General features: G+C 37.1%; 1 protein-coding gene across 3 annotated transcripts in view; it reads left to right on the forward strand.

Annotated features, from left to right (window-relative positions):
- Positions 1–6,860, forward strand: part of LOC114656051 (probable G-protein coupled receptor 153) — a 99,050-nt gene extending 92,190 nt beyond the window's left edge. For all 3 annotated transcript variants that reach the window (XM_028807448.2, XM_028807446.2, XM_028807447.2), the window contains one exon: positions 540–6,860. In XM_028807448.2, the coding sequence (XP_028663281.1) occupies positions 540–1,334 (795 nt within the window). In that variant the 3' untranslated portion in view covers positions 1,335–6,860. The remainder of the gene's footprint in view (positions 1–539) is intronic.
- The last annotated feature ends 4,444 nt before the right edge of the window (positions 6,861–11,304 follow it).

Below are 11,304 nucleotides of genomic sequence, written 5' to 3' on the forward strand. Positions count from 1 at the left end.
CGGTGTTATGTCTACACGCCACACTCTGCCGCCCTCTTGTGTACTCATTTTATACTGCAAATTCTGTCTCCTTTGCTGCTGTTCCTTTATGTGATAATGATCAATAAAAATAACAATAATAATAATAATAACAATAACAATAAATGCTGTATTTCAACTGAAGAAAAAAATGATAGATTAAAATAACACCAGCTTATTGGCACCAGGTCTGTGAGGAAAAAAGTTAATTTATCTAACCTTTGAGTCTTTTAAGATTTCTAGAAACATTATTATTATTATTATTATTATTATTATTATTATTATTATTAATAAATTATAATATAATTATAGAAACCCTAATACTGCCTTGGTTCTCCTGTTCAATGCACCTAAGCAACACATCTTCCAGTGTTGTCTATGGGTCAACGTTCAATTGGCAGACAATTTAGGAACAGGGCACTTCTAGGGTTTCCTCGCCTGCATCTTCTCGCTGTTATCAGCTTCTCTTTTCACCTTCCTGAATGGATGTGACTCACATCAGTCAATTTCTCTTGCTGCAGGTGCCTCCTACCAGAAGATACTCCCACGACGAAACCGACATGTGGAACAGCGGCCAGATCCCAGCCTACCTCCACCGCTGGGGGTCCACCGAGAACATCGTTGGGATCCCACATTACAGCTCTCCTCAGCACGAGAGACGGAGAAGCAGCCTGGTCTCTTACCACGAGGAGAACCTATCATACCACAAGAGGAGGAAATCAGAAGAGAGCGTGCTATCTTTGAAGCAGCTCCCCCGAGAGGAGCGCTACGAGGACGACCTGAGGTGTTTCAGCCGGGACGAGGTGGTCAACTTTATCGATGAGACACCACTACCTAGCCCCATGAAAAGCCCTCTGCGCTCTTCTTCCATTTCCCTCATCCCAGATATCTATGAGCAGCGTGCTGGACTATACCCTCACTTTCCGTTGACCGATTTCGAAAGGGAACCACAAGTCCTGCGCCGGCTGACAGAGCAGGGGAAAGGGCGTTTGGCTGCCGGGGCGGTGTCTGAAGTGTCAAAGAGTAATGAGACAGCATTGTGTTCTGGGGGCAATGGTACGGCAATTGCTGGCAGCAGTGTTAGGGACCCACAGAACACCCAACAGTCAGCCCCACTGCCCTGTAGCACTCTGCGTACTGGCGATCATTTTGCTGGGAGGTTACGGACAGGTCTCAGTGGGAGCAGTAGCTGGGGTGATCAGGACAAACTGAGCAAAGTCGAGAGTCGGGGCAGTACAAACAGTTTCTTGAGCTCCCCTTCGGCCTCTTCTGGCTACATCACCTTCCATTCAGACTCCATTGGATCAGCATCTTAGGCAAAACTGTGCTGCTCTCCAGCCAATAGCCTTCTTCCACTGAGTGTGGAATGTTAATAGCATTTTATTGTTATTTCCTTTTTTGTATCATGTAAAAGGTTTATCAACATGGAGCTTCTTTGCGAGCACCAAAGATGATATTTTTTGTCAATTTTGTTGAATACAAAAACTTTTTTTAAAAAAAAAAGGAAAGAAAGAAAATAAACAAAAAGAGGATATGATACTTGGTGGCTTTTCGATTGTTTTTCTTCGTACCAGCTCAGATAGACCCAGAGGAAGGTGTATTTTTACTCAAAAGGCATTATAAGAAGTAGACGTCTTTTCCACTCCTACTTTGGAAAACTTAACTGGAGGCAATAATTTCCTGGGTATATTTTAGAAAATAGATAGATAGATACTTCACTTTGAAAGCTCAGTTCTGGTGGCAGACCAGCAATCAGATAGAATTCTTTTTATTACCACAGTTATTCTTAAGAATTTTATGGATTTTGTATTCCTGGGCTGGAAGACCAAAGCCATATTTAACTTATGCGTTGTTTGGGCCCATATGACAAGAAAATATATTTTCAATATATTTTTTATATATATGGGACATACTTTCTTAATATATAAAGGGTGAAAATAAATAAATACAAGAAAAAGGTACAGCTTCAAAGTTGTGTCGTAATTTGTGTTTTAAATATATGGCGCATATGTTCAGTTCTGTTTATGCTTTCTTGTTATTACATACCATGAAAAATATGTTGCTTATAAATAAATAAACATATACAAGTATAATATTTAATTTCATTCTGATTTAAGGAACTGATTATGAAAACTTTTCATAAAAGTGAAGTTTTTTTTGTTTGTTTTTTTTTTATAGGCCAGGGGCTTTAGATGGTTTACTTGTCTTTATTTCTTGTTGTTGATGTTCCTTATCTATACCCTCTCTGAGTGTCCCTTGAGCACTGTAGTGCTAACAGCTTGTGCTTCTTGTGAATGGAAGCCATCAAGTGCCCGTTTTGGATAAAAGATCTAGAATTTCTACTTCTTGCCTCCCTTTTTAGTCGTAAAAGTGTCTTGTTTTACTTTGCTGATTTTCACTAAGCTAGTTTTCCCTTCACTTTGCTTATTTTGTGTGTTTATTTAGGTATTCTGTTTTTGTTAATTTTCTACAGTTCTTTTTGTGTTTCAATGTTTTTACACATGCTTATTTTTTCCTTTTTATATTTCTGTTGTTGGATGGCTCTTGGGTTAAGCTGCCTTCTAATTAAGATCAGTGTTTTTTGCCTACTGAATTCAATCTATTTTTATATATTGCAGACTTTTAGAGCCTGAACACAAAGCCCTTTATGGATTTGCATATAAGAAACTAACAGTAAAATATAAAGCACCATGTCACATATCCATTAACCTAAGCACATCCATATAGAGATTAACAGATAAAAGAAAAACATAAAATTATTTTAAAGTTGTATAGTCCTTTAAATTAGAGACTCGTAATTCTGATCGTAATAAAGTCATTAGAGAAAAGCTTAGCTTGATATACCTCCTTGGAAAAATAAATTTCAGGTGGAACCAATGTTCTCGAAGAAAAATAACATCCTAATCCAACTAACTAAGGCCAACTAGCCATCCAGCCTTAATGTAATATAATTCAATGTATTCATAATTCTTAAAGAATCCTAAAAGACAACAGGTTAATAAAAGCTATTCATGATGATTGCCATTAGTGACGAGCAAAACAGCTGAGTTTCGTGTTGCATGCAGTTTTGTGAAAATTACACTAAAATCCATTTTGCATGCAATTTCTCAATCGTGAAACAAGATCATTTTTAAAAAGAATTTTTGAGGAGCATTTTTTTTTTTTTTTTTTTGGGGTGGGTGGAAAACAAGGAACGTTGCTCCCCAAAGCCTCATTCACACTTCTGAGTTCACCTGTCTTTTTTCTACATTTGCATAATGCAGGTAATCCACAATACACCAGTAAAACCAAATATATTTCATGGCTGTAATTTACATTGCACTGCAGAGGAGTGCAGGATTTTGTTTTTAATCTGACAAACTGAATATTTTTTGCATGAAGGCCCACCAAAAAAGCACCATTGTATGCATTACTGTGTTTTGTCTGCACTATACAGGAAGTCACCACCGGCTGTTACCTAGCAGCTGTCCTTTTCAATTTCCTGACTCCTGCAGGTGAGGCAGAGCATATTCATGATCCAGGCGCTATAAAGGAATGTACCAGGGATTGTTTCTGTCTCTGTATTGAACACATTCCAGTAACCAAGAACGTCATCATAAATGACAAAGCAGGTACCATTCTGCCGGAACAACTACAACATGTACGTCATGTCTACATGTGACAGGAAATAAGTCCAGCTATTCTTTTTTTACTAGGGAGATTTATTAAGCACTATGTCTGAATCTGTCAAATATCTGAATAGATGGTGCCTCTGTCGTGTATTTGTAGCAGTAAGAGGTACTGAAAGCAAGACTGTTATGTTAACAATAAATTCCCAACTCAGGTCAGACTAGATCAGTTTTCTCATATTATTTTCTCAACACTGTTAGCTTAAAGTGGCAATTTGTCACTGTTGTGGGTGTTGATGGACCCCTTATCCTATTTAATCATGTTGAATTCTCACACCAGATATCTGATCTGCTACACAGACACAATGCTTCCCTGGCAAATTAAACACATTTTCACATATTTACTGTTTTTATTCCTCGTACTCACTGCTTATTCAATGAGGATGAAGAGTTTTGTTTTGAGTAAACATTTCACAAAGAGAAAAATCACTTAGTTTCTTGCACTTTTATCACATTAACACAGGCTACCCAAAAATATCTCATTCAATAAATTTTCCAAATCCCTTGACTCCTGTGACAATAAAGATAAAAGGCTTAATTTGGAACACAAGCAGAGATAATACCGAGCACAAAGGTGTTCATTGAATTTCTAAGCACTAGAAACACAGGTTATCCATCCAGCAGAGTAACAGGGAATTGTAGTTTAACCTGGCACCACGGGACACAATACTGAACAAAGTGGCACACTCACATCTCCAACCACACTCTTTCATATGTGACCCATTTAAAGTCACCAATTAATTACACATATGTCTTTGAAGTATGGAAAACAAGAAGAGCTTGGTATGGGATGTGCATACTCTACAGGGCAACAGAACTATGAGGAAGCATTACTGACAAACTGTGCTTGGGTTTGGGCTCTCCATGATTTGTTCTGACTCTAACACAACACAACCAATACTTAAGATATGATAGTACTCACTGCGCATGCCAGTCCTCCAAATCTATCATTTCTTTTTCTTTTTTTTTCTTTTCTCCTATGCAGAGATCAAACTGGGCGGCATAGTGACTGGTAGTAAGGAGAAAGAGGCTAATCTAATAAAAATAGCAATTTGTCATATAAATGAATTTATCAGTCTTAATCAAAATCATCAATTTTATCAGTAGACCTTCCAATATGGAATATCTCTCTGTGTTAACACAATTCTGCAGTTACCTTTTAATTGATGAAGCCACTTGTTGCCTGTTTATTATTCTGTAAAAAGCAGCCCTGTTTTAAGATTTGTAAATCAGAATGATAAGGTTTTCATTACAAGTTACAAATATTACAAGTATAGAAGAAATATGCAGATCCTGCCTCAATTAAGTCAATTATTTGGCTTGAGATCTGCAGTCAGGCTGAGCCCCAGAAACCCAATTATGATGAAGGCCACTGACATCCATGATGCTGCAAAAGCCCCCATTTCTTTTTTAACTGTTAATTGGACTCCATTTCCTATATCAATCAGTTGGCATATTATCTAAAAAAAGTACATAGCTATTAAGTGGATCTACTGGCTTTGTTTAAGGCCTTTACTGTTCACAACGTCCTTTGCTATTTTCCCATTGAATTCTGTATGGTACTGGTTTCTCTGTAGACATTATTTCAGCACGTTAATGTATTTCTGATTGCGCATTTTGTCTCAGGATGTCTGTTCTAAAGCAAGTGTATTTTCAGTCCTGTATCCACATTAAAACAGTTCAATCAGCCCAAAAGTGCTGTAAGCTACTCAGTTATACTGTAAATGAGTATTGGATGGCTTCCAAGATGCCTAATCAACCCAAAAAGGAACCTCACAGGAAGAGCTTTACTTCATGAAGGTTCCATTAATGGCATCATTTTCCACTACATCCTTGTCGGCAGATTGTACCCCTAGTCCAGCTTCACTGTGGGCCAAGCAGCAATCAAGAACTGTTTTCTAAATATTTCAATCTTCAGTAATTACTTGTTTTCCTTTTGTTAACTCTCAATATTCCCTTGTTAAAAGTTTTCTGACCACCATGCTCCTGTAACATAAGAATGAAGCCCTTTCATTAAAAACAAACTCCAGATGTGTGCCCACTTTAATTCCCCTCTGTATTTTACCATGTTTTATTTACTCTTCCTGGCTAGATCTATATTGCCATAGGCGTCCTTTATTTTGTGCTACAGCAAATAGAAAATGTTTCCCAACATTTTAATATGACTGTGCATTTTAATCATTTTTAAGGTCTTCATTTTTGTCTCCAACAATAATATTTCTACCTAAAACACTGTGGAGTCTTACCCTAACAGACGTTTTCCTTGCTTTCTCAGACATCCAATTGAACACTCACTTGCAAATTCCCTGCTTTGTCAAAGACACCTTGAATTAAGAGATTTACAGAAGGAAGCAAACACAGGCTTGCCCCTTCCTGTGTTAGTCTGTTTCTTTATTTGAAAAACAGAAGTGCTAATGATTCCCACTCTTGGAGATCATCAGATCAGTATAAACCTGTTCAACAATAAAGTTCCCATAATCTGAAATCTATTCTTAATCTTCTCTTTATGAACCTAGAGAGCCAATGACATCCCTTAGGAATCAACAACTCAGCAAGCTTCAAAAGCTGTGCTTTGGCAATTGGAAAACTTGAGGATATCTTTGGGGAGCTTGATCTTCATGTTACACACTCAGGATGTGAATTTAAGCAAAACACTAGATGCTTTTTAAATTAAAAAGAAAACTGTACATTGTGTTTTTATAATAAAATGCCCTAAAGGTGTTATTTTTTGAATGAATGTGTTATGTGCCATAAGAATGTTTTTACAGTATTATTTGAAAAACACTGTAAACATTAACATTCTTTGAAGGGGTCCTACATGAGTGACTGATCATTTGATGCACCCTGCCCTATGATGTTTTATTCTTAAAATTTTGTTCACTGATAATTTTGCTATCAAAAAAAATGAATCAGCTGTTAAAAACTAAAAAAGAAGCTTGTTTAAACTGATCTTTGTGTATTTCTGCATTTGTAACATATGGTGTCATCCTTTTTGGTGATGTTTTAATGCCTTGCGAAAATGGACATTTCTGGGTCCAGTGAAATTTGTTTTAAAGGATAATATTAAAAAGAGGTTTGCTCACAACTCCATTTCTTATTGGTGGTACACAGATATGGAGAATGTTTAAGGTTCTGTTCTCTAACGAACAAAAAATAAAGAAGCTGCTTAAAAACTATTTCTGTTAGTGTATTCAATTCAGTCTTTCTGCTTTTGTGGTGTTTACAGTTCACACTGCCAAATAAAAGCATGGTTCTTAATAAGAATGCTCAATACAGCATCTAACGTTTTTGAAAACCCAAACATTATACAGTACAGTACATATTTTCAGCAGCCTGACTACATCTCATCATAAGGCACTATACTGTTCACATTTAATCAGAAAATCCTCTCTGGCATTGATGCACAGTGCAAAATATTACATCACTTTTCTTCACTCTTCTTCTCCTGGCAAAGATCACAGTGTCAGCACTCCACGTTAGACAGACCAGGCAGTTATAATCTTAGGAAGGCTTCCTGCAGACAAAGGTGTTTTTAAAGAATCAGGAGATGAAAACACTAATGGGAGAATGTAGGAACAAAGGGTCAAAGTGACAAAGAAGAGCTCTTGATACACATTATTGTTAATGACCTCTAGCTGTCTAGTGGGGTCATTTGTATTTCGTAAAGAATCCAACACTCAGATGGTAAAAGTTATGCACTTCTGTCTGATGTGAGACTAAATGACATAATATGTCATATGCTTCCATATGCAACTGGAGTACAATTTTGGAGTACTGCACAGTCTTGAAATCACTTTAACTGTTCATCCAGAATATAAGGTACTTGAACTTGTCCACAAATGGTGGCCACTCTGCTGAAGCTGCAGAGGGCAAGGTAAACTAATCCTGGAAGAGGACGATTGCCTCATGTCTAGAGGTATACATTTTCATGCCAACTGCATCATAGTCAGCTACAAAACACTTCAATGTGCAGAGCAACTCTTAAGTTCCCAAATGGGCTGCTCCTACACTCTGGCCTACAAAATGACATTCCATTATTAAAAATCATGAATAGGAAAGCAGACAAGGTATTCTGCAGCCACTTTACACTGACATTAACATCATGAAGGCAAAACACAACCACACTAATTCCAGGACACTGTACCCAGGAAGCACCTTTCCAAAGACACTATTGAATATGTTATCAATAGTCATCTCCAAATCTGTAAAAACCTGTAGGCAGAATTGTCAAATTCCCTTGACCGTTAAAGTATTAATTCAATGCCAAACAGTTGGCCATCTGTTCCACAGCCAGGACAGAATTCATCTTGTTTCTCCAGCATCTGAGGTTCACCTGTTAGTGTCAGGGAGTGCAGGATTTTGGAGACTATTACAATAGCTGGATTATGCCTGAAGTTATCTTATCCATCTAGGATGCTGATATAACAGAAGGCCAACAGGGAAATTTAGGTTCTGGCTTCTTAATCTCTAGTGACTCTATTATTCCCAGGTAGCCCCAATCTGCTTAGCGATTCAAATAAATGCAGCTGTAACTGAGTTAGCCTCAACATCTTGGCCCAATTAAAATGATACAGGAAGTGCTTCAGGAGTGTAGCTTATAAGGACCTCAAAAACCTTAGTCAGAGAATTAGGAATTAGTAGGAAGTTTAAAAAAATTGTACAATGGGTTAATATAGGGTTGAAATATAGAAGCTGCAAAGGAAAAAAAACAGCTGTGCAAGGTTTATAAGATTAACAACTCCAATGCGAATTTTAGGGCATATAAGAACATGAGAGCAAACATTAAGAAGGATATTAGGGAGGTTAAAAGGCATTGTGAGAGGAATATAGCAGATAAGGCAAAAGATGACCCAAAGAGATTCTTTCAGTATTTTAGAAGTAAAAGAACAGTCAAAGGAGGTGAACTGAATTAGGAATAGTAAAGGGGATTTAAAATAGAGACAGTGAAATAGCAGATGCTCAAAAGTCACTGTTTTCTGAGGTCTTCACATGTGAGGAAGAGGATAAACTCCCAGAAGTAAAAAGGGCTCCAAGGAGGTAGTGGGGGATTTGGAAATTGTAGAGGGAGAAGTGCTTCTTAGATGAAATAGGCTGAAATAATATTTCCCCTCCAGTTCTTGAAGAGGTTAGTGAGTACATTTATAAATCCTTGATGCCAAGTTTTAGGAAGTCACTGTGCACTTTGGGAATTCCAAAGGACTGTAAAATGTCAAATATTGTCCCATTATAAATAAAGGGTGACCAGGTAGATCCAAGTAACTATAGACCAGTAATCTTAACATGCATTACAGAGAAATTAATGGAAGGAATTAAGGATGAGATTGACCAACACATGGCAAGAACAGGAGTTTTACTTAACAGTCTCTCAGAAGAGAGAGGTCATGTTTTACTAATATGCTGGAATTCTATGAGGAAGCAAAAAATGTATATGATCAAAGTCGAGCATATAATATTATTTATCTCAACTTTCAGAAAGCATTTAATAAGGTGCCCAATGAGAGGAACTGAAAACAAATGTGGGACTTTTGGGTGTTGTTTGTAGATGGGTGCAAAATTGGCTCAGACATGGGAAGCAGAGGGTTATGATGCAAGGAACCATATCAGGATTTGGCTGACATTAAGAGTGGTGTTCCACAGGGGTCAGTGCTAGGGCCGCGTTTTTTCATACGAGATGGCCTGCATCCGAACAGTTTCGGCGCCAGGGCCCTCTCCGAAAACATATCCAAGGTAATTCGTTTGTCTTGACTATCTATCTCTGCTTTTAACCCCTTCCGAAATGCCACTCCTGTGCTTGGTCATGATAATTGTTTAATAAAATCTTCCATAAAAGTGCACAACATAAATACTGTAATAACCAATCTTAATGCACATAGAAAATCTAGGCAATACGGCATAAACACCAAAAATTTAATTAAAGTTACTACTTTAGATGAACAATGTATTAAAACTATAAAAACAGACTATAGGTTAAACAAAAAATACACACAGAGCGGCGCTAATAAAAATAACTTAGTGCCTGTTCCATATATCGCACATAGTATTCATCTCTGCTCCTCCGAAACATTAAATATGGCACTATTAAATATTAGAGCTTTAACTAACAAGACGTTTTTTATCAACGATCTTATAAGTGATAAAAAAATAGATTTTATTGCACTAAGTGAAACGTGGCTTAGCTCAGATGGCGCATCTGTTTTAATCGAATCTGCGCCTCCAGATTACAGTTTTACTCGTGCAGATCGCCAAGGAAAGAGTGGTGGCGGACTAGCAAACATTTACTCAAGCAGGTTAAAATGTAAAAATGTCAGTTTTGGTAAATTCAAGTCCTTTGAGTATCTCGCCATTGTTATTCAGGGAGATTCTCACGTTCTAGTATTATCCGTGTGTAGACCTCCTAAATTCAACGCGTCTTTCTTTGAGGAATTCTCTGACTTGATGTCAATCTTAATTATGAACTATGACACACTCTTAATAGTCGGCGACTTTAATTTTCATACAGATAATCGATGTGACCAAAAAGTAAAAGAATTTATGAACCTCCTGGACTCTTTTGATTTGAGACAGTTCATTAATCAGCCTACACATAAAGCAGGTCATACGTTAGACTTAGTAATTACTAAAGGACTAAAAGTTGATATAAAGCAGGTCATTGATACGGGTCTATCAGACCATTTTCTTCTGCTTTTTAATATAGAAATAATGATAGAAAACACGCATGAGAAGCATATTGTTAAAAAACGCTTCTTTGACTCATCAGCAGCTTTAAAACTTACAAACATTCTAAGCAATCAGTCCGTTTATAGTGCCAACTATAATAGCGAGGATAATGTAAATAGTAAGGTGGAAAGATTTAATACTAAAGTGAGGGCTGCTGTTGACATAGTTGCACCTGAAAAGACAGTTGAAAAATTTTCTAGCGTTGTTATACCATGGAAGACCCAAAGAGTGTCTGATTTAAAGAGAACATGCCGTAGAGCTGAGCGTAAATGGAGGAAGACTAAACTAACTATTGACTATGAAATATTAAAAGTTAAAATAACAGAATACAATAACACAGTCCGTCTTGAGAGGCGCTGCTATTTCTCTAAGATTATAAATAACAATGCTAGTAATCCCAGAGTCTTATTTTCGACGATTGATCGTCTGTTAAACCCAGGTAACTCAAAGGAATGCCTCCTAAGTACTTCCAGTAAAACCTGTGAGGCTATCGCTGTATTTTTCAATCAAAAAATTAATGATATTAGAAATAACATAGTATATCTCCCCAACAGTAAGGATCCTCCTAAACCCCAGTATTCCGTAATAAACAAATTAAATTCTTTCACTAGGATAGATTTACCTGATTTACATAAAATAATTTCTCAAATGAAACCCTCCACCTGTGCCCTTGACCCAATACCAACAAAATTTTTCAAAGAAGTATCGGGCGTGCTAATTGATAATGTTCTTGACATAGTAAATTTGTCATTAGATACGGGGGTCTTCCCAGACTGTCTTAAGACTGCTGTAGTTAAACCCCTACTTAAGATAATAATAATAAATAATCTCGACCCCTCTGCTCTTGAAAGTTATAGACCCATCTCTAACCTGCCCTTCTAAGTAAAATTCTAGAGAAGGC

This window comes from Erpetoichthys calabaricus, chromosome 8 (assembly GCF_900747795.2).
Source record: "Erpetoichthys calabaricus chromosome 8, fErpCal1.3, whole genome shotgun sequence".
In the NCBI taxonomy this organism is placed as follows: Eukaryota; Metazoa; Chordata; class Cladistia; order Polypteriformes; family Polypteridae; genus Erpetoichthys; species Erpetoichthys calabaricus.